The sequence below is a fragment of the Grus americana genome, chromosome 13 (genome assembly GCF_028858705.1).
Source record: "Grus americana isolate bGruAme1 chromosome 13, bGruAme1.mat, whole genome shotgun sequence".
NCBI classification, from domain to species: Eukaryota; Metazoa; Chordata; class Aves; order Gruiformes; family Gruidae; genus Grus; species Grus americana.
The window spans coordinates 11,745,718-11,770,071 of record NC_072864.1 but is presented as its reverse complement, the minus strand read 5'-3'; the positions used below and the strand labels follow the sequence as shown (position 1 = coordinate 11,770,071).

The window sequence follows — 24,354 nt, the reverse complement described above, 5'->3', positions numbered from 1 at the left end:
TCAGTTCTAACAGCCGGAAGTCTGTTATGTTTAAGCTGGATGAAGTGATGTACCTGCATCTAGAGGTAGTTTTTATTTCCTCAGAGGCAACCATGAAATTTCATGGGGTCCTAATGGACTATGAAACATTGAGAGACCCTGACATTATTGGAATATTCTCAAATATACCAGGTAATGGTGCTCCCACCTCCAAGCCTTCTCTTTCACTTCATTTCATTGTGCTGGGGAGCACTCAGAAAACAATATGGTTTTTTTTTGTTCCCCCTCCAACTGCAAATCATATAATGCTGCATTTTAAACGAGCAGAATTATTGTATAGAAGGCAACTGCGGGCTTATTAATCACATATTTATAGGCTCATATTTACAGTATTTTCCAAATACTTCCTTGTGTTTCCTCTTCCTGTTACTAATTACTAGAAGATTATAACTCTCTATATCCGTCCTGCAGCTGATTAGAATTGTAGAGCAGTCAGCTAAATCAGAACATTTGGTGTAATGCTGGCAGATCACAGCATCAAACTTCTATTTGATAATGCAGAAATATCCTCTTACATTTTCTGTATCTGCAGCACTTTTATACACTATTTGAATAAACATAACAAGAAAATTTAAAGAAAAATAGAGAGCATAATCTTCTTTTAGCTCTACACAGAGCAAGCAGAGGGTTTTTTTAAAGGTGATTTCTTTTTTTTCTTGGTGTTCTCAAGCAATATGACTTTGCCATGGGACACATCAGTTTGATGTCAAACTCTTGAAGGAAAAAGGGTTTCCCACTCAGAAATGGGAAATCCATGATGATGGCCGACCTAACAGTTCTGGTCTGTCATCAGTTCCAAAGTTTATTGACACTGACTGCACCCATTTTTGCCTCACATTCAATCATTTGGAAAGAAGTCTTCTCCTTATGTTAAATTTTATCATGCAGAAAATTTGTGAGCTAATTGGTATTGCCTAATACCAATTCAGATCAAGTTGTTTAGTTTTTTGCTGAAAGTGTCTTAAATAAGATTTCTCTGTTGAACTCTAATAATGGCTTCCAAGCCGATTTGGTATAATTTACAGTGTCTTCTAATTACAGGCTGTAATGTTTTACGTAGTGACATCTACAAAACTATACTATACTCTTACTATATATCACTTTGTAACTGAAGACTTTGTGATACATGATGCAATTTCACACACCTGCACAGAAATAAACCAAACCCCAAAAGAGGATCCTAGGGTTGTTTTTCAAACTTATGTCAAATATGAGGGAATTTGCAGCAGAATTTTTAGGTTTATGCAGATAACCTTCTTAAACTGCTTGATACTACTAGAATTTATCATAAATGTCAATATTTTTCCCTACTCAAATGTCTTTGATTAGATGAGAGGCTGTTTTACAAAATTTATTTTGTACAAGAGTTTTATGTATATGTATTCTGCTTGCAACGTGTTGCAAATGAGTCAGGCTGATGAAAGGTTGACCGGGAGGGGATCTGAAAGAGCAGGGTAGCAGTCTTGAGATACAATTATCTAATACCAGAATTAACAAATGACATAGATGCCATACATTTTCCCTATGGCCAGCAGCAACTCAGGTGACATCTAACCCTGGAAGTGCCTTACTCGCAGGTGACCTGGTACGCAGCACTGCGACTCGCTGAATACCCACAAATATCCGACTCTTACGCAAGGTCTCTGTGCTCCACTGAGATCCAGAAACTAGATTTGCTCCCTTAAATATGCCAAGGGATTAAATGTAAAGGTATGTCTGTGTACCTAGAACACATCTTCCCACAAACTGCCCGTTAGATTTTAGTATTTCACTATGGGAATCAAATGAAATATTTTCCTTTAATACAATATCCTTGCCCATGATGCAAGAGATCCTGTTCAATGGCACTAAAATTTCTTTCTTTTTTTGGGTTGGTTGGTTGTTTTTTGCAAGACCCTATCCACCTAAATGTGGGGCATAAAGGTACAGAGGACTAAGAGCATAAAATTGCACTAGTATGATAGTACGATAACCTATATAAAGTATGCAGTAAAGTCCTCTTCCTCAAGTTTGGGGACATCATTTGCAACGGCGTGTCCCAGGCAATTCTGCTACTGCACAGTGTATTCCCGCTGATGCGGCAGCTCCTGTCACGCCCACTGCCATCTCCCCGTGTTGCCACAGACCCTGCCCCAGCTGTCACTGAGAGTCTTTCCAACGGTTTGTGGTGGAGAAGACATTGGTTGGGTCTTCCCATGGGGTTTTGAGGCTCGCTGTCTTTGTACAGGCTGCTTGTATTCAGCAGGGAAACTGCTCCTTCCCCAGGCTTGCTCCCGCTTCTCTAGGCCAAATGCCGCGGTGATGGAGCACACTGAGGGAAGGTGCTGAGCACAGCCTGCCTCAATTGCTCAGTTTTGACTCTATTACAGGAGAAGCAGGCTCAGCCCCGCTGGCTGGCAGCTCTGAAACGCAAACCAGAAGGTTTATTGGAAAAGGCACCGAGCGGCGGCAGCTCTGCCAGCCATCAGCAGGTGCAGGAAGCAGGGGAGCACATCGCTGCCGACGCCTGTGCTGCCAGCTCCACACAGTGGGTCCTGGGATATTTGGTGGCTTTCTGAAAGCCCAAGCTGCCACCTTCATTTTGAAGAACCCCAATCTCCAATAAAAGAATCAACTTCTGTTTAAGCCTTAGAAATAAGAGCCGCATAAGGCCATCAGGAAAACGCTTTAGAAAACCTCCCGATAGTGTTTGGCTGAACGACTGGGTGGAAGAGGCTTTTGCTCCTACTTCGTTGGCACCTCAACAAGGACGGTGCATCACAGGAGATAGCGAACCGCCGTCCCGACCGCCGCTCTCCCCCTCCACCCAGCTCACGGCTGCCCGAGACGCGCTGTCCCATGCGACATCGCCCTGTAACCTTCCCGGTACACCTGCCCGCGGGTGCCGTGCCTCACCGCACCGCCGCGACTCCCCGCACCGGACAGCGCCGGCCGGCCCCGAGTCCCCGTCCCGGCGCGGGGCTCAGCCGAGCGGGACGCGCTGTCCCGCGGGGGCGGCGGCGCGGGCCCTTACCGATGATGATGGCACAGGCGCTGACCAGCCCGATCTCCTTCTTCAGCGCCACCCGCCCGGGGCCGCCGGGCGCGCCGCACTGCTCCCCGCCGGCCATCGCTGCCCGCGCCGCTCTGCCCCGCTGCCGCCTCCGCGCGCATGCGCCGCCCCCGGCCGGGCGCGTGGGAGGGGGTGTCCGAGCCGGGGGCGCGCGGCGAGCCCGTGCGGGAGCTGTCGCCGCCTCTCTGAGGAGACGCACCCGTGGGGAGCGGGCGGGGGGTCCCTCGCGGGGTGACGGTCCCCGAGAGGGCTGCGTGTCGCTTGAGGTGCGTGTCCCGGCCGTGACGGCCACCTCTGAGAAACCTGCAAACGTGTCCCCCGAGCAGCGGGGGCGAACAACCGCAGTCACACCACAGTTTAGCACAGCTCGGTAAGTGCCAAGCGTCAGATGACCGATTCCGTCATTGGGTTTGTCAGGCAGCAGGGTCTGTCCCAACGCCCAGGTAGCCCGCGTGCCCTCAGCTCATTTTGGGTGACTTTTATGACCAACCAAGCTAACTCCGTGTAGAGTTCAGTTTCACAGCGCTGTCTCCACATGAATCTTCTCTGCAGTGGCCCACCTACCGTTGTGCTTCATTAGTTGTGGTAGTGCAATAACTTAAAGAAAAAAAAGTTTTATTGCCTGTAATCAGTACTGACAGCATACTGGCCAAGCAAGCATAGATAAAATCAACAAGGCAATGCCCAAACACTGACTGCTTGGTTTCTGCCTTTACTTTTCTTGTTAGTGCTTCTCTCCTCCTTCCCACTTTGTTTCGAACCTCTCTGAAAGGAGTTAAACCCCCAGCCCCTGTGTGCACTAGCTGCCAAGGGAGCTGGTGCTGAGGAGCCTGCAGCTGAGGGCTGTCTCCCCCCGCCCTCCCAGGTGCCTTGCTGGGCAGGCAGTGGGCTGTTGATAAGCTGCAGCTGGAGTCATCTGCTGGCAAGCTTAAGGAAATAATAACTATTTCATTTTCTCACATGAGATGATGTATGAATGTTGGGATACTTCATTGCAGCAAGAACATAGGAATACCAAGGTAAATGTAAGGAAATAGTGTCATGTAGTAATTAGCAATTTTTTGCTCTGTGGACAAAGTGCCTTCATAAGAATGTCAATGCATGATGTCTCCTCTGTTCTCAGATGAAATCAGAAAATTAAATTGTAGCTTGGGAACCTGGACTCTTTCCTTAAGCTGTAACAGCCAAGGATTTATTGATGGAAATCCCTGGTTTGTTCCTTGTTTATAAGTCAAGATGAACACCTTCCTGAGAGCAGCTCTGAGTTCAGAGAGGATCCCCACATGGGTGACCTATTCTGAAAGTGCATAGGTTAGAAAATTTTCATAAGATTATGTGGTATCTGGGAGGTGTGGGAAGGAGATAGTGTGCATCAGTGGGACAACCAACATGGTGATGGAAATTGGATGTGGTGGAGTGGTGTCAATGGGAGAAGGAAGGTCTGGTCCTTCACCTCAGTGAAGGAAGGTGGGAAGTTTCTGTGGTGATGTCAGTCTGATTTTGTTTGACTTTAGAATGAAAAGTATGACCTGAAAACTGGTGAGTCGTTTGAGGAAATTGGTGGATTGTTCTCACAAACCTGATAATTGTAAGTGATTTTACTTTATAAAGCTGCTTTATACTGCTGCTGTTATAGAAAGGCTTATTGATTTTCAGAGGCTGAGACTTGTTTCCAAAATTGATTTATGTGGATTTGTTGTTTCTAAAGAAACTGCCTCACTAACTATTTCTCAAATGTCCTTTTATTGAATTATTATGTACTTTTTATAAGGAAGCATTTTACAAGAAGCATTACTTTCTGAACTATGTAAACAGTACTACTGTTCTCCTTTTAAAGACAGGGAAATGCAAAGACTAGAAGCAAAGTTTCAGATGTTTAAAAGTAACCTGATTTTTTAAGTATTTCTTCTAGGTGGTTTAAATGATTGTTTCAGAGCTATGTTTTCCACTGGTTGCAGCTCAAGTAATTTCTAGTGCCTCTGAAAGTCTCTGTGTGCTAGTCTTATATGGACATTATGATTTACTTCACGACAGTTGTCTATGACAGTATGTCTTTTGTAAAAGTTAAAAAATGGATTTAACTTCATCAAAAAAAGTACAAAAATCAAGAAATATGGGAATTAATGGTGTTGCTAACTGTGTTGCTGAATTCTAAGAGCATAATGAAGTTTAGGATCAATTAACCTTTACAGAACAACCACAGAATCTGTTAAATAAATGACCACTTAGAAAGATAACACTGTACTTTGGTTTTTTTGCTGTGGTAGAAAGGTTGGTTTCCTCTGAAATATGTGTATAATCTTTGTGGTATTGTGTGGAAGATAAAAATCCCAGTCAGTGCTCTTACACTGATTACTGAGGAACAGTGCGTGCTGGCTGTGGGATGATGAAAATGAATACTAGGATTCAATTAACTCTAATAATCTTCTTCAACTCAACTGTGCTGTAGCTGCAGGATTTTTTATTATTTTTTTAAACATTCTGGCCAGTTTAGGGGGCTTTGCCAGGGAAAATGCTAAGTATTCATACATGTGTGCACTCTGGCTGCCGATATAAATACTTTCTTCTGTAACTGTTCCTCCTTGCTGAAAGCCATGAGCCACAACTGGGTGACTTTAGCAATATATTTTCAAGTACTTTACTGGTAATAAGAAAGGAAAAACCTAACAGAAAAGCACCAGAAAACTCTGGTTAGGAGAGGTAGCCAACAAACCATTAAAACTGAGAAAAACAGAGGAACCTTAAGAGCATTCTGTCGTCCTATCCAGTTTCACATCAGGTGCATTTTGAACAAAGCTGCAAGAACAGTTGGTGCAGGAGAACCATGGGGTGAAAGCTCAGCTTTGGCCCAAGAAAAACTTCTGCAGCAGGAACGTTAATGAACTGGCACATCTGATTGTGGCTCAGCAAGGCCAGGATGTTGTCTATTACACTTTACAGTTTCAGCACCAAATTCTGTTTTGTGAGTTTCATCCTTGAGGGCAGCATCCATGTCCTTGCCTTTGTGTGGGGCTGTTCCCAGAAGGCAGAGGCAGCCTTTGCGGCTGGGCAGCATGTGCTTCCCTGGGCCATGATGGAGGCCTCTGATAGTGAGACCCAACCCCTCAGCTGCCCACCCATGTAAGGATCTTATAAATGTCCATTTGAAGGGACCTGTACCCTTGCCCTGGGAGATGAAATAGAGGTAGACGATTGTATTTTTCTCAAGATGCACAGCATTAATTTGGTAGGTGCTTATTTGTGGCATCTCTGCCAGAATGTACTTCCTTGTGCAGGCAATAAGGTTGTAAGCAGTTTAGTCTAGTTACCAGGTAGTGTGGGTAATAAACAGGGTGGGCAAACGGGGTTGGGTGCAACTGTGTTCATGATGGAGGAAGATGGTGGCTGTGCAGCAGCAGTGCAGTCTCTCCCTGCCACATGAGTGTATGGGATAAGGGTTATAACGGTTATGGGCAAGGGGATGCAGCCAAGAAATCTGTGCTGGTAACTTAATTTAGGATTGTAGTCTTGGACTCCTGTAGAGTGCTTAATTTTTCTCATTTGTCCTTGGAAAGAAGATAAGTTCTTTACCTAAATCCATATAAAGAACATTGATTTACTGATTCTTTTCTCAGTGTGTGCATAATAAATGACTTCCCTTTTCAAAGTTTTAAGGTTTTAAGTGTTTTACTGCTACTGAAGGAGTAAGCAGGTGGTGGTTTACAACATGAGCTTTTGATATGCACACATCCATAGCAAAACACAGGAGTGTAAAACAGCAGTGGGCCAGAAACCTGTTAGAGAAGACAGCAGTGACAAAGGTTGCCCACATTAACTGCCAAAAATGCTTTTTTTTTTTTTTTAAGGCTGAGTGCCTGCCAGCTTCACTGTGTTTTTGCATGAGGGTGAAGAGAGGACTTTTCTCTTTCTATGGTAGTATTGGCTGCTTATTTAGGTTGTATATTCTGTCCTATTGTTAACATAGTTCCAAAATGAGCAAGTTGGAGGGCATGTACATTCTAATTAGTAGTTATCTGAGACAGCTCCCAGAGCAAAGACTTCTTTTAACTAGTTTTGGATCTGAACATACTGTATCTACTTGAATGACGAAATGTTAGTAAGCAAAAAAGCCAAAGTTCTTTGTAGGAAGGCAATTGCTGCATAGCAACTGCACAGAGAGGATGCAATGAAGCTTGCATGTGTTCTCTTCTGTTGCTATTTTTGTCCTCGTTTTCTCCATGTTCTGAAATGTACAGAAATTATTAAAGTTGTTGGAACCAGTTATTTCATTCATCGCTACTTACGCTCTAAAAAAAAAAAAAAGAGAAGCAAACAATGTAGTTTGGGTTTTGTATTTTGGGGAGAAATAATAAAGGGAATTTAATGTGCCATTTATGAAGGGATGCTGTGACTGAGTTTTCAAATGAATATGGTCTTTAATGTATGTGAAGCATATGGGAGGAGAGCAAGGTTAAAGAAATATAAAGACTCTCCATGATAGTAGATGTTCTGTCCAGTCTCACTGCATTTTTGTATCCCTCAAAACAAATTTCTATTATCTTAAAAGATAACCAGCCCTGCAAAACTGAAACATACCATAGTTGTTAAAACATAATTCAACTTTGAATTTAATGGGGTCACCATAAACAACAGCTGGAAAATAGTTACTTGGAAGGATAAACTATCTTGTAGTGTATCTTTAAAGCTGTGGGCTGACTGGTTTAGCAAAAGGAAATTTGGGGAGTAATGGGATTGTAAAGTGATTCTTAATTGCTAATAAACTTGCAAGTAAGGTTTGCAATGTTGAATAGTTCTTGTGGAAAGCCTGTTATGCCCGCACAAAATATGAGAGATTCTGGTCTGAACTGTCCCTACAGATGTGCCCTGTGCCAAGCCCATGTTAGAGGGATTTGGACAGCCCCACACCTGACGGCTGACTTGGGACTATGGGTTCCTGCTGCAATAGGATTGCTGTTACTCTGTTCTTTGTCACCTTTCTGTAGCAGTACAGAAACTTGTAGGGCATTAGGATTAAGAGCAAGCATATGAGCAGGAAGAAGGCCCATTTACTGGGAGGTGACATCAGTGGGAGGGAACCATATGAAGCCTTTTCACTTTAATGTGAATGAGTCCCAACAGGCAACCCTAAATGTAGCCAGGTGCAGGTGGATCAGTTACTTGTTGAAAGTGGCCCATTCTCCATCACCTTGCTCTATCATGTTCAGTGTCTGTATGATAAAGGTGGAAAAAATGTTGTTCTTTGTATTTCTAGTAACATGATATTGTACATTTGTGTTTTCAGAAAGCTTTAGTAGAAAAAGCCACATTAGTATGTGACTCCTGTGTGACTCCCCAGTAGCTAAACAAGAAAATGAGGAACGTACATTTGAAAAGGGAAGGCTGAATCTTTTCCTTTAGTCCAGTAAAGGAGGAAATTGTCAAGGGTGGCGCTTCTTGGGTAGCTGCTATTCTCTGCAATAATGGTAACAGGAAAGAGGTTCCTCCAAGAGTGGAACAGTTCTGGAATAGGTCAAAGAGGCTAATTAGTTCATGCAAACTAGCTAAGCGTCTGAACCAGGTAAAAGTAATTCCTATGATTAAATATAATCCTAATAACTTGTTGCATATGTTTCTATCATCCTCCTTGATTATTACAAATTTCAATCACATCAAATATTATTCATAAACAACGTCCTTTTATGTTTATACCTTGCCAAATGATAATGTGAGAGCTAAGTAACCAGAATGTGTGAGCCATTCTCTAGCAACAGTATGAAGATCCTTCAAGCCTTCCACTGCCTTGCCCTAGCAAAGCACTGCTCTCCAGGGCAATTTAAACACAATGGGCTAAGGGGTAAATAAGTTCTCCTTCACTGATCCGTACGGGTTAGTGTGGGTGCTGGGAATCCAGGGCTATACATGGAAATCCAGCAACCATCTTTAATCAAAAATGTCTTGTGGCATGCAGTAAGGCAGTGGGAAGTCTGTGTTTATAATAAAACATTGTCTCTTCCTCTTGTTTCAAGTTTTTGGGAAGACTCCCTTTCACATCGGTAAGGGGCAGGAATGTAACCAAGAGCTGGAGTTAGCAAATACATGATCTTCAGTCTTGCAACAGTGGCTTCTGAGTGGGCTGAGCTTTAAGAGTATGTTTCAAGCTTGCTGAATGGGGACCTGGATGAGATAATTGGAAAAGCAGGCTCAGAAATGGGTCTTCTGCAAAGCTCTCTGATCAGAGTTATTTCTGACAATGAAGTATATCTTCTGAATTCTGTAATGTATTGCATTCATTGGGCATTGAGAAGAGGAGGAACGTGGCTCTTGTACACAGCAGAGGCTTGCCTGGTGTTAATAACTCCCTCCACTGCCTCTACAAAGGGCAATATTTTGGCAATGTACAGAGTCAGGGCCAGATACTTCACTGCACTTACAGCTCCCTTTGAGCAGCAGGATTTTATCCATAGATTCTGGTGACCAGAATGTTTGCCGTCTTTCAGGTAAATTATTCATCAGGTGTGAACTGTTGGACACTTAGATATCTGTGTACAAAACTCTATTTATAAATTTCCACCTATATGAAGTATGCCATTGTATGTTCAAATTCTATCACCCCTTCAAAGATATTTCATGGCAGCTCATAAGTAGATGAATGTAAGTAGATTATGTAAAGAGCTATTTGTAGGTTGTTGATGAATGAGGTTTCTAGAGCCAGGGTTATTGAAAGAACCTAGTTTTAGTTAAGCACTGGTGCAATTGGTTTGTTATCAGAGTACACTGAAATGCAGTGGTGAAAGGGACCTCAAAGGATGATCAGTTTCAGAACAAGCATTTGGTTTATGCATATTTTTTTTTAAGGATCTCTGATAACACTGCAGTATTTCAACGTTTCACCACTATAACAACTAAAAAGCTTTTCTCAAATGACCAGTGTAAATTTTCTTCATTGTGATTAGCATAATTCTATCTTTTCTTCCTCAGTGGTCACTGGGAAACTGTCTCTTTCTTTTTTTGTACTATGCTTTGGTTTATCAGTTTGCTAGAACACTTCTTTTAGTCTCCTCTTCTACAGATTGCAAACACCCTTGTGTGGTTTTTTTTTTTTTTTTCTTGAAGGACATGCTTTCTAAACCCTGTTTTTATTGCTGTCATCAAGACTGGCTTCAACTTCTGAGATGGTGTCTTAAATTGGACATAGTATTGAAGCTAGTGCATCACAACTGCTATCTGGGTTGGAATATTTACCTCCATTTCTTAGAAGTGACATTTCTCCCAGCTTGGGACTCTTTTTTTTTTTTTTTTTTTTTTTTTTTTTTGGTGTATATGTGTGTGACGTGGTTGTGCTGTTGACTTGGGCTTCTAGCTGTTTCACATCCTTTTCAGAAAGAAAAGTACCATCAGGTCCTTTTCCCTCTGCATAGTTATCTACCCTGTCCTTCCCTATTCTGCATCTGTGTGCTAGATCCCTTCTTTCTTCTTGCACCACTCGTTCAGCTGAATATTAGCATCCTGACTTTACACCATTTCACCAGTCAGCTGAGATAATCCTGAATTTTATTCCTCACTTCTGCATTTGCAATTGCTCTCAGCTTGGTGCACTTATGAATTTTTAGTCTCCGTTTGGTCACTCAAAATGAATAGTATTTATCCCTGAATAGATTCCAGGGCACCCACCTTGAAATTTCTTTCCAGTTTGTAAGTGTACGGTGAATAATTACCTCGAGAGGGATAGGGATTTTATTTTTTAAAACCAGTTACACAAGTAACATGACAATTATCACTTGGATTTTATTTCATATTATCTTGCTTATGAACATGACACGTTGGGCAGAGTTAAAAGCACTAGTTTAAAGGAAATTTAGTTCATATCACCACTTCCCCTTTATCTACTGAAACAAGTTCTGTATCAGACACGGAAACCACAACTCCAATCATCCCTCCTGTGAACTCTTGTCATCCTCTGAGAAGCCCAGTAGATGGCACTCTGGATCTGTAACTCACTATTTTAAAGTAAAACTGACCACAAGTGCCTCCTGTGTGGTTATTTTAAGTACTTGTTTCTCAAAGTTTGGCATCTAAGCTTAAGATTAAAATTACTGTAGTAGTAAAAGTCTTGGTGAAGTGGGTTTGGGTTTAAAAAAGTGAGTGGTTTTTTTAAAAAAAATCTAATAATCTTCCAGTGTGTATTTGCAAAGCACAATTTTATATAGTATGCCATGAAGGGAGTGAGCCGTCTCTGTGAGGGTAGCAGGAACGCAGTGCTGGCCGTGCAATACACTTGTGTATCTGTGCCTGATGCATGAAGAAGGAAAACAGGAAGAACAGAGGACCAGTGATTGTTCTGCATGTGTTCTCCCAGTCTGAGTATGGCCCAACTGTAATTTAGATGAAGGGATGCAGGTCGTTCTCAGATCAGGCCAACCACTATCACCATGGTCCATAGGTATAGTCTGTTTTAAAGACTTCAAGTAACATTAGTTCTGCTACTGGCATTAGCTCTAGAATTCTGTTTCTGATTGCGTTTAAGTTGCATGAAACCATACCTACTGCTTCATTTTGATAGCATCATGTGGCCACAGCTGGGATCTGCTGGCTACACTCTTCCTGAGTGCTCTGTAGGCTCCTGCAATGGTTCGTGGAGTGGAGCCCGAACCCTGCTTCTATGGGAGCCCAAGGCATGGCTGTGTGGTTGTGTCAGTGTGCTGTGGGCCTGCACTCAAGATGCTGGGGCAGAGCATCTCTCTGCTTATAGGGGATAAGTTAGCTGCCAGAGGAAATCTCCAGGCTGCTAGTCCAAACATTTACCACTGAGACATGATGGAGCAGACTACTGCCTCCTGCCTTTTTGCATACTGTCTTCCTGATAATTGATTATGTCAAGGCAAAGTCAATGGTGTTTAACCTAACCTGTCTTGGCTTCACCTTCAAAGGGACTAATGGTTAGGATGCCAGTTAGCTCCATTCATATGGGATTTTGGAGCTCCCTCTCAACTCTTCCTGACCTGTGAGCACTCCTGAGTCTTCCAGGACAAAATAAAACAAGTTAGCTGAGCCACCTGGCAGTGGTTTGAACCAACTTGTTTGACTTTGCCCTAGAACTGACTAGAAGTGCTTACACAGCCAGTTACTGGGTCTCAGCTGGAAGGTGTTAACTAACAGCTGAGAAACAGAAAGGATCAGCTTTCTAAATGGCCTGTGAACTGTATGCCCTGAGTGAGAGGCTTTGTGTTAGCCTGCTGGCTTTCACTGGAAGAGACAAGGTGTGCTCCCATGGCCTTTTCCAGTGGAGGGGTACTATAAGAATCTGGCATGTCTCAGCTGCTAGCTAGTATGTTGTCCTGCAAAGGTGTGTCCCCTGCCTGTGCAGCACAGAGGGGATTGCTGTGCCTGAAGGTGTCCAACCAACCCACACAATGTACTTCACAGGGGTGCTGTGAGTGGCTTGAGGTGGAGACTGAATTGTAGAACCTTATTTTGTTGTGTACTTCAGAGAATGGGGAAGCCAGTTTGGCACACGAGGTTGTCTAACAGTCTTTGAAATACAAAATCTTTTTTTTCCCTTTCCTGTTAGTAAGCTGGCACATCTATTGTATCATGGAATAGTAAGGAAATTACAACACTTCTTATCTGTACAATATTATTGTTTTTGAGAAGAATACATGCATCATGCTCTTCACTTAATGTATTAGTGAATATTTCCACAGAGAACCACAAATAAAATAGATTATCCTGTTATCCAGGAGCTCATCTATATACAAGATGAAGACCTGTCTTACAGACAGAAATGTATATTTGGTTTAAGTGCATTGTGCTTAGAGTTCATACACATCCCCTCCAGTACTTACCTATTAAAAGAGTTCACAGAAACTACACTGTAAACCCGCTGGAATAATTTTTATTAAATAATTTTCTCTGGTAAACAGGGAAAACAGAGCTGCAAGGAGGTTAAAATCTGGGCTTGGCATCCCCACTAATGACAAACTCAGGCCCCAAAATTTGCTGAGACAGAGATGACAGGCTCTCGCAAGTACATCAGGTCATCCACCCACCCCTCCTTTCTGGTTGCTGCAGGGTACAGGTGCACTCAGACAGAAAGGACTGGGTTGCTTTTGAGCTTTGCTCACACGCAAGGCAGAGCTAGAAGGAGGTCTGGATAGCCCAGTCCCATTCAAATGTACTAGACCAGCACCACCAAACCTTTCTTTCCTCGCACTGCTTGAAGAATATGTACTGTAAGAGTACTGCAGCATTATTGGTGTTTTTCTTTCAGTTCTGGGTGGCCATTTATAATTTGTCAGCCTTGGATGGTTCCCAGTCAAAACTATTTATGTTTAAAGAAAAGCTGCATGGAAGCAGGGATGCTACGCATAGGTAGGATTGCCGGTGAGCCTGTTCACTCACATCTTCTATGTGCCCCAGCCCAGAAAACAGTGAATGATGCTCAGACACTGGCACTTAATGTGATTGTTAGACAAATTTCTTACCTCTCTGGACTTGATCGCCCATCTCTAAAACAGATGTTTTGTTCCCATTGCAATCTGCCTGGAGACTTTTAGTCTTATGTATTGTATTATTGGTGGGCTTTTTCAAGTGGAGGAGGGACAGGATGGCTTTTCTTTGTTAGACTTCGACAGTATCATCACAGGGGTAGGGGATTTGCTGCGCAGCGCATCATTCCCAAACATTTTTTATGATAGCATAAGATTTTCCTCCTACTTGCCCTTTTCCCTAGAAAGGGGTTAGGCTCTTTGGGTGTTGCCTGACAACGTTCAGGAGGTGGGTGGGTGCGGTGAGATTTTCTGGCTGCACCTCTCTGTAGGGTTACTGAGAGTGCAGAGCGCCCTCAATCCAAACAGGGAGCAGCCTGCACAAATGTAAGTAGAAGCAGAAGATTCTCCAAGGCAGCATGTTTCTTCTTTCTGGAGCAACTTGCCAGTAGAGAAGGAGATTATGTTGGAAAGCAGCTGGGTTGTTCTCTGTGTGTGTGCACTTGGCCAATCATCTTTCATGTGAACACATCAACCACTTGGAAAGATGCAGTTTAAGCCAGGTGTTGGTATTCACTTGCTGTCTGCACATCACAAGAAGGAAATGCAAGGGGAATTTGTAAGCTAGTGAAAGGCTGTCTCTCTAACAGAGAGGAGGACCAGAATTCAGAGTTTATTCTTTGTTTGTAATCTCACTGATCTCTCTTCCAGTAGTATTCTGTGTGTTCACACAACAAATGTTGCTGCAGGATGGGTTCATGTCCTGCAGCTCACCCTAAATTCAGGGGCTTCTTTCTGCCTCCCTTCAGTACCCTGCCCAGTGTCCTTTCTTGACCTTCTGCTTTTATGCCTCCTGACCATCTTCATCCTCCTTTCAAACTTGGAAGACGTGGATGGACAGACATACCTATAGCATGACTGCAAAACCTCATTTTCTGGGGAATCTTGCTCAAAAGAGCAAAGTGTCCAACTGCAGCAACTTTTAAAGCACTGAGATGCAGAAGTCCAGCACTACATGGTGTGTAGTGTTGAAAACAGTGATAATCTAGACCTTGTATCACCTGTGGAACTATAGGACAGCAGATTGTTAGGCAAGTGCTCTTAATGAATCGTGCTTAAGTGCTTTGTTGAACTGGAACCACAGTCAGCCTGTGGCACATGGAATATTTTCAGCTGGAAAGTCTCAAATTGTTGAGTTGAGTCCTGTAGTCTTTCAGGAATAGCTCGGGGAGCTGCTGACAGCTCAGACAAATTTGGTGTTTTTCTACCTGAGTTGTCCATTCAAGCTGAGCTCAAAGCAAATCTTTGGGGCTTTGGGGAAGCCAGTGACAAATCAAAGAATCTTATTTAACTTGGCTATGGCTGAATGCTGCACTTCCTTGTGAGGCTTGGTATACTCCTCTGATTCACAAACATCTGCTTCTCTTCACTGACAATTCCTAAGATGACCTCTTGGAGGAAAGGGAACAAGCATAATTTTCTGAAATTCTGGTGATTCTTAATGGAGCAATTGCAGGTGTGTGCAGAAGGCCAAAGCGAAGTGTGTTGGATAAACACCTGCATGCTGCCATGGCTGAATACGCCTGCTTTACCTATTTCTCTTTGTTTACCCAGCACTGATTGCCAATGGCACCATGTGGTGTATGGATTTCAGGGTGCTCAGCCTCCTATAGTCTAAAGGCCATGGTTATATACTCTGCAAGGATTAAGAACCAACATGTATCTAGGTGATCTTTTTGGTACCTGATGTTAAGTACTACCAATACTTAACAGCATCTAAAGGCTAGCACTTTCACTTCTGCTGGTTTCTAGTCACAGTATTTTCTGTCCTCACATACGCATCTCCTGTCTGTTCCTCCTAGTGTACCCACCATGCCTTGTGCACATCTTACCTTATATGGACAAAGCATATGTGGACCTGAGTAGAAGTATTGTTTGACTAGGGGCTTCCGTAAATGGCAACCAGAGGGCCTAGCCTACCCCTGTGGCACAAGCTTTTAAAGTCCCATTATTGCTCTGAATCACACCTTCGTCTCCACACCCTGAGTCATATATTAAAATAAAACTGTGGGAAATAATAAAGCCCAGTTATATGAATGTGTTTTTTATTATAAGAGTTCTTAAATTTTTTTTTATTACTGCTTTGAGGCCAACTCATCATCTTTTGTTATGTTCATTACAAAAGGCTCTGCTCCAATTCCTCTTAACTTGAAGGGAAAGGAACATAGTGCACAGGGAGAAGAACAGTTCCTTGCTGGCATCCATTCCCTTGTCCTCAGCATGCCTCACAGTCTTTACCACAGCTGCTCTACAAGAGCCCTGTGGGGCAGGTGGTGTTACAGGGGAGGTTGACCAGGCAAGTTTGCAGAAGGCGACTCACAGAACAGGGGGTTAGATTGAGTTGTCTTTAAGTCTCATACCTAGCACTCTAGCTCATGGCCTCTATTGTTCCAGGTATTCCTGATATGAGATACGGTCCTTTGTCAAGAAAACATGAAATAGTTTTCAACTTTGATGGTGTCATGTCTGCTTTATCCCCAGAAGAGTGAGAAGTCTTTCTCAGTCACAAAGAGGTAGAAGATGAGATTGGAGGGGGGAAAAAAAACCCAAAATAGAAAGTAGAAAGTGGAAGGCTTGTTTATATTTGCTAATTAAAAAAGTAGATTGTTCCCATTTAAAAAGGAATAATCTGCAAGACTACATTTTTGTTAAGTATTTAGACTCTGTAGATTGGGGAATGGGTGGAGCCCTGTTCTTGCTGGGGCTTTGTAAATTAAAGTGTTTGTATCTTGACTGAAGCTTGGGAAATTCCTTTTCATCTTCAGTTTTAGATCATAGTTGTTGACCACACCAGTACCAGGACTCCTTGCTCAAAAACCAGCACATCATCCATGCCATTTTCTCTCACCCTAAAAAGTAGCTGAATGTGCAGAAACTGAGTCCTGGACCAATGCTCCACTGGAGCCTGGCATCATACCAAAATAAAATAATTCCTCTGTGCACCTCTGGCTACAGTTTCCAACCCTTTTTTTTTCCTTCATGTGTGTCTGCTTTCTCTGGTTTCTCAGATAGTAGCACAAGCCTTAGCCTCCGCTCTAGGAATAGTCTGATATTCAAGATCTTCCTCTATTGCAGGGCATGCTCCATTCTGCCATCCCTGTCACACGCTTACCTAGGTCATCTGAATTTCTTTCGGCTTTCAGAAGAACAGGTGCTTCTGAGACTACAGCCTGAAGCTCTGATGGAGCAGGTGAGTCAGAAGTTGGCTTCCTAGTTAGTCTATGGGGACAGGGTGCTAAAGTCTTCATTATAGATTTGCTGTAGCTTTTTTCTGAAGCTTCTAATACAGACTACTCAAAAAGATTTTTTTTTTTTTCCCCAACATGGGCTTCTGATCATCTAAAATTCTGCTGCCACCAAACTTACAGTTCATAGGGCACCCAACAACTGCCTGGTGTTGAGGACTTGCGATGGTGAATGACTTCCCAGTAGTCTTTTTATATATCTACTTCTGTCTGTTTCTGGACATATATTAAATGATTCTCCATCATTGGAAATACTTTAAATGTTCCCTGACTGACCATCCACAAATCATTTAAATAGCATTCTTCTGGTTTATTGAATGTCTTTTGTGACATGTATTATTCTCTGCTTAATAAACCATACAGGATCTAAAATTGTGGCAAGTCCACTTGATCTCTGAGGATGGCATATATTTTAAAATTATTTTTACCTGTAGACTCATTAAATCATGAGACATTTTCTGCTTCACTGTGAGGAAATAAATAGAAGTTCCTGTCAGGTAATCAAAAACCCAACAGACCAAGAAACTGGCTCTTGAAAGACACAATAGATCAACAGGATAGCCCCATGTGGACCAAATGCCTGGAAACTGGGCATCGTCTGAAAATAATGTATACAATAGATGAAACCTCTGGGCACAGCTGTGAAATCCCTGCAGATATTTTATTCCCTGTTCCTCAGTAATTCAGGTGACTTTTGTAAGGCTAATGCCTGGAGAGCTCCCATGGAAACGAGAACTAATGATAGGTAGGAATAGAGCTGGGGAGAAGCATGTTACAAAGGCTTGACAAAAGCTCCTGATCCATGAGATCTAGCATATACTATTGAGAATATTGAATAATGGATTTGCTCACTGTACAAATATAAAGCTTGTTACACGTACCTTTCACTTACTGTGGTGTTCTGAAACTGTTCATCTAGGCACTAAAGCCCACCCTTTTTGGTATTGTTATTGTACTAGGATATATTATCAAACTGAAATACTGGCTGCTTCACTCTTTCTGTTTCTGTGGTTTGTCAGAGCTTCTGCATTTTTGTAAAGTGTATTTTTAAGGGAAGAAAACGATAGCTTTGAACCTGTTTCCCCACGGGCTAGCTGTTCATGGTCCTTTTGGTTTTGTGAGTAATCGGTCTGGTCCTGAGCACTCAGTATCTAACATTTTGCATACAGTGAGTGGGTGAAAGACTTATATCCATGGCAGTGGTGCCTACGGGTAGGTAGAACAACTGGGAAATTCAGTTCTTATAAATCTATAAAAATAGCTAAGAGGTGTAATGTACTGTAAAGCTGCCACATTAACACGCACTGGGCTGTCTTTTCATTGTTTTGATATGCAGCAACAGTTTTATGGCTGTCTCAGAAGGTGTTATAAAGCTTTGCTTCAACATGGATAATATTCCAAATCCAAATTTTTCTTTATTTTTATGTGGTTTCAGAAAACTAAAATTAACTAGAGTGCATTTGCATTTACCCTGCTTGTCAGAATTACAAGGCAGGTGCAGAAATAATGAGACTTGGTTTCATTTAATAGCAAAGATTCAGCAATGTTTGTCCTATCCAACTGTCTTTTTTTTTTCTTTTTCTTTTTTTTTTTTTTGTAAGTGAATTGAAAACCAGAGCTTGAGATGCACAATCACTAGCTTCAGTTGCTTGGCCTTTCTTTGTCTCTCTTTCCCCATGTCTCCATGGGGTTTCTCAGGAGAGCTAGTATAAGTCAACCAACACTGAGAAGCACACGTGCAAAAGTGCGTCAATCCCCAAAGCAAATGGGAGCAAGGCGGCCAGGTGTGTGTTGTAAGGTGGCAAACACCAGTGCTGCTTTACTCCTAAGGCAGCACCCCAAGAGGCATTTGACAGCGATGTTTGTGCTCTGACTGTCCTTGCTTAGTTCACCTTTGTTCCCCTGCAAAAAAGCTCTCAGACTGCTCCTTGCACCCCCAGGCTGCCTTTTCCTTCCTCCTCCATCCCTTCAAATGGAAGGGATTCTTTTGTTGACTTCATGACTTACATTTATTATTCTCTTCATGCTTTCCATCCTCTTCCTGATGAGGAGAGGAGGAGGTGGAAAAACCCTCAGGGGACTGAAGCCATGATAAACTTAGGTTCAGCGTGAAGAGATACACAGCGGTTTTTTGGTTTTTTTGGCAACAGATCCCAGGGAAGAGGTAGCCCAGAACCCAGCAGAGAAGCCCTATGGTGTGACAGGTTCTTACTTGGACTTACTTCTGAGGTTGACAGAGAAGACAATATAATCTCATACCTTTTAACTATCCCTGCTTTATGTTGGTACAGTGTATATATAGCTGATAATTTTGCTTTTACACTGTACCAGCAGACTGCAACTCTGGCTGAGTTGCATCAAAACAGTGTTGACATGGAGGAGAGGGATGAGTTCTGAATACAGATTTTAAGTCATGTGCATTAGAAATCAGTCTTAAATTCTTTTACAGTATAGGTAGTCCTAATTACTAACTGTGTTTCAATTGTAGTGGTAATAACAAATAGATCACCCTGATTATCTTGAGTGATAATGCACAAATAGACATATTTTGCCAGAACTCTGGAACTGTGATGACAGGGATCACCTCTCTGTAGATGGAGTGAATTTGGGTCTATGTGCTGGGTTCTCCTCCTAATGACGCTTCTGTTCTTCTCCCCCTGGGATGGCAAGAGAAGGGCTGGCCTATTCCTCTCTTCTGGCTGCCTGTACCACAGACTGGGGCGAAAATTAGTAGGAGAGGCAAAAGAGACATTGCACACATTCTTTTCCATCTACTCAGAAGTGAGCTAAGGTCAGTACTTTGCTCTGAGACAGCTTGCATTCTTTCCCTGCACCCTTCCAAGGATGTCTTTAAAACAAACAAACAAAACCCAAACAGAAAACCAACCCTCCCCCCAAAAAACAAACAAACAAACAAAACCCCAACACAGGTCTATTTCTGTTTTCTTTGTGTATGAAACAGTGGTTTCATTGTTGATAATGCAGCTGAACAAAGTCTACCTGCTTTCCATTAGGGTAATAAAGTATTTATTCCTTCCTGGTAACCCAGAATCCTAGTGGGATTTCATCTTCTCTTGTACTGCTCTTCACCAGAATCAACCTCTCTCCTGTATTTCCCTTAGAGAGGGGATAATATGGGGAAAGCACATTCAAGGTTTGTATTTTCTATATTTTTTTTTTTCAAATGTTTTAAATCTGATTCTCATGCAGGAGCACACAGCAGTCAGAAAATCTGCTTTGCTTAAAAGGCAAATGCAGATAAAGTTTGCTTACAGAAAAGCCATTTTAACTCTTCTGATACTGGCCCTATTGCAAGATTTGTGGAGGAGAATATAGACACTCCAGTGTCTTAATTTTTCAAAGCTTTAATGTTGTAAAAGTTGCAAAAAGTTTCAGCTCACTCAGTTTGCTTGAATTTACTTTCACTGTTGGGACTTCTCAGTTATTGTGGATCACTGTATTAATGAAGGATTTTGGTTTTGTTTTTTCCTTGTCAGCAGCACCTCTGAAGGAAAGTTCAGCATGTAAAAAGTTTTAAATGCTGGAAGAAATTCCAATAAAGAATCAGTAGATGAATGTAAACATGAAAGTGTTATTGCCAAGAACTTTGAAGTATAAAAAACCCCTAGATGCGATTAACTTGAGACTGGTTTGAGTGAGGGATCTGATTCAGTAAAGGGTGCTTAATGCCATGAGATACTGGCAAACTAAGCATTAAACTCAATAAGATTTATTTGGAGGATTTGGCCCCAAATGTGATTCTCTGGTTTCATCTTGAGCTGTGGGTGAGTAGGTGTACACTGTATGACAGCAAGGTTGCTGTAGTAATTATTCATTAGCTTTAAATAACAGGGTAATTATGAAGGTAAAATTCATATACCCCAACACACCCTTTTTTTGCTGGCTTTTCAATTTCTGAAGAATGCCTACAGCCCTCTGCTTTGTGTTGTAAAACAGGGCACTGCCCCTAGTTGTACATGGTTGTTTCTTTGCTGTTTGCATGCTCCTTACAAGAACGTGAACTGGGGTGAAAAGGTAACATGAATCAGGGAGGCAGGCACTTGAAGAGAATAAAAACTCAGTTTCTCCTATGCCTCCAAGGATAATGAAGGTCACTCTGGTGCTCACAAACACATGTATACTGCACACAGGACTGGTTTCTCCCTGAAAATTCTTGAATTACTTGATTTTTCAATTTCTGTTCACTTCTCTTTGGGCAAAAAGCAGCTGGCAGAACAGGGACGAAGAGGACAAGTGGCAATATTTTGGGAGGACAGGACCCAGTCTGATAATCTATATCCTAGACATTTAACCATCAGGTGCTTTTGGGTGGCATGGCATGACCAGTGAACTTGTGTTACATAGGCAGAATAGGCAGAGTTTGAATGCTTCTGGATAAAAGATCTAGAAATCAGTTTCTCATATGGATTGAACCTAATTCACTATATTCAGAATCTTGGAATGAAGTCCATAAAAAATGACTCTGTCCTTTTACCTGTAATGGGAGACTGTTGCACATGATATGCTGCAGTTATGCTCTGCATGTTCTGCATAGCAGCTCTGATTTACTGCATTTTTGAAGGACTGCTACAGTGCAGGGAGCCTGGTATGTGATGTGTGCTGTACAGCACTGCGACCTGTACATGCAGCAGGTGAAGGGTCCTCTGCACCCTTGTGGTCCTGTGCATAACCACAGACTAACACAGCCTCATACTACACTTCCTGTGCTGGAAACCCCATAACCCTGCATTAGACACCAGGGCCTTCATCTAGTGACAGGGGTGGACAAATCAGTAAGGGCATCATGCTCAGCAGTGCTCTCGCAGCTGGCTTGTTAAGGACAGGTTGCCACTACCAGTTTCTTTACTGAAGTTAAAGTTCGGTTTTGCTGTCCTTCACCCAGCTGAGTGCTGCAACCATTGGCTAAGGGTTCATTCTCTGTTTCTTGCATTATGAGCATCATACTGTGAATGCCCAGGGGAACATAATAGAGCTCATGCCTAGAAAGGCATACATAGTTCAGGCCCTCACACAGGATATGATACATATGCCAGATGTCTTACACTGCAGATAAATTCTTAGTGCACTGGACTGTTGGGATAGAAGGATGACCAACAGTACCATACTTGTCTGTCTTCAGATGTGCCTTCTTCAAGGTCTAATCTGGTAGGTGTGCTCTAGGATCTGAGAGTGAGCTTTCCGAATGAGCTCAACAAGAGGATGCTGAGTTTGTGATCCCAAGTATATCTTAGATGTGAGACTATGTCTAATGCTTAGTGCTCTTGCAAATGAGATGCTTTTTTACCACCTAATAGTATTCACAGCTCAGTAGCAACGGTGAAGAGCAAAGTACTAATAACGAATAAGTGCTAGTAAATTTTGGAGCCAGTCACCTGATCTGTTAGGCAAGGACGTAAGATCTTGTGTGGAAATTGCATATCACATTTTTCTGTTCTAGTGGGGAGGATGTGAGCAAAGACTGTAGTCTAAAAAGACCCATGTGGACTGTTCTGAACTCGAGAGTTGAGATAGTTCTTGTGTGGTAACAACCTGGTGCAATTTCCATAGCAGCTGAAATGCTGAGGAGACTGGAGAGATGGACAGACTTATGATAAGGGAAGAAATAAATTGTCAGAAAAACGAACTTTTGGAAGAAAACTGTCGCTATCTGGAGAAGTGTGGAGTATAGAGTGCAGATCCGTGAGACCAACCATTTGAAAACAAAATGATTATTAGAGAGCTAATTCTTGGAGTCTAATGGTGGCTTTTCAGCAGTGAGTTACTTTGTTGCTGTAATGTCTGGGTGCTCTTGCCCTGCACTAGGGGCCCTTTTTATTATTTTGAGATATCCTATTATGTTGTAACATCTGGTTTTAAGAAAAACCTGAAAAAGAAAGAGTGATAGGTAAGCTGTTGGATATCTTTATAGGCAACAAATGGTCTTCGTGTTAAAAAACCCCAAACAAATCCACCCCCCCAACCCAAACCCCCAACAAAAAGTCCTTTTGCATTGTCACCAAATTAAAAAATTAACAGTAAGAGTCTAGGCCTGTAAGGAAAAGGAGAGCTCCAATCCAAGCAGCCTGGACACAGTGACTCTTTTTCAAATCCTGAGCATTTTGTTAGTAGAGCCCTATCTTTGCCTGCTTCTGTACCTCCTCTTGCTCTTTGTCCTCAAAGCAGCACTGCTATTTTTAAGCACCCTGGCAAATTGGGAAAAAATCTTATTAGTCTCTCCCAGTAACCATACCCACTCTGCCCACCTGCTCCACTGTGCCCTCCAGCAGAAATGGAGCACACTCAACCATGCAGCATGATGTGTAGCTGTGTGGAGGGCTGAGCAACGACTCAGTGATTGGTATTACAAGAGTGTTTGAGACCTTATTGAATTAAAGTTGGGATCTCTGTAAGAAATACACTAAATAGTGCTTTACACAATGGGAAAATGAAAACCGATACAGAAGTAATTAGTAACAGATAATCTGTGCTAGTGTAGTTGTTTGCATTAGACCAAATATAGTAGCTAAACTGTACACAGAATGCTATGAGGAAAAACAGAAGGTCAAAACCACATACACCCTTTTATTGCACAATACTGTATGCAGTGTGAGAGAGATATACAAATATATACATTGCTCTGTTATGCATATTCCTTGGACCTCACAAGGCATCATTTCATAAAAAGAATCTGTAAGTGCCTACTGTATTGAGCGTTCGGTTATTTTTATTTCATAACACAAACATGGGGGTTTGTTTGTTTGCTTTGTTTTTTTCCCAATAGTATTCATCTGAGAGCCGAACAGCTCTTTAAGGGAAGCACGTTTACCTGTATTAGTGGATTACTTAGCCAATGGCCTCTGGTCCCGTCACAAATTTTGCATCCTAGCATCACAGAAACACTAAATCATTTTAAGAGGCACGCAAACACTTCAAACACAACTTTTGAGTCCTAGAGATTGAGGTTTTTACATTTACAAAGTAAATATTTGAAATTTGGATGCCTAGCTTTGGATGCTAATGACCACGGTGGACAATCACAAATGCAGTCATCTTCACAGGAACTGTTGGTGCTCAGCATCTCTGAAAGATTGAGTTTAGGTGTCTCAGGCAGGATACTGTGAAATAACATGTCTGTGGATCTTAGCATAACATTGAGCAAACTTAGCCCTGATTTTTATAGACTGTTGATGTATCAGGCAGGAACAGGACCTTTTCTCATTGCCTTTCAGTGCTCTGTGTTAAACACGGAGTCATTCTTCTTCTTGTGTCACTCTAATGAAATGGTTGACATGTCAATCCATTACTTCAGAGGTTAATGGCTATATGGTAAATAATATAGCAGGCCCTTGTGGCAAAGCAGAAACCCTAGCATGTTGTTTTCTTTCTGATCCCCTCAGTTTTGACAACTGTTGTGGAAAAAAAAGAAAAAAAAAAGCTTTTTGTATCTTGATTTCTCTCAGTGACTTTGGTCAGTGAACCTAGGATTTTTCCAGTG

The 24,354-nt window shown here is 42.2% G+C and overlaps 1 protein-coding gene across 1 annotated transcript in view; it reads right to left on the bottom strand.

Moving 5' to 3' along the window:
• Nucleotides 1-3,192, bottom strand: part of SLC7A10 (solute carrier family 7 member 10) — a 42,672-nt gene extending 39,480 nt beyond the window's left edge. Inside the window, 2 exon segments of the mRNA XM_054840322.1 lie at nucleotides 3,053-3,149; nucleotides 3,151-3,192. Of these exon segments, the coding sequence (XP_054696297.1) occupies nucleotides 3,053-3,149; nucleotides 3,151-3,192 (139 nt within the window).
• Between the last annotated feature and the right edge of the window lie 21,162 nt (nucleotides 3,193-24,354).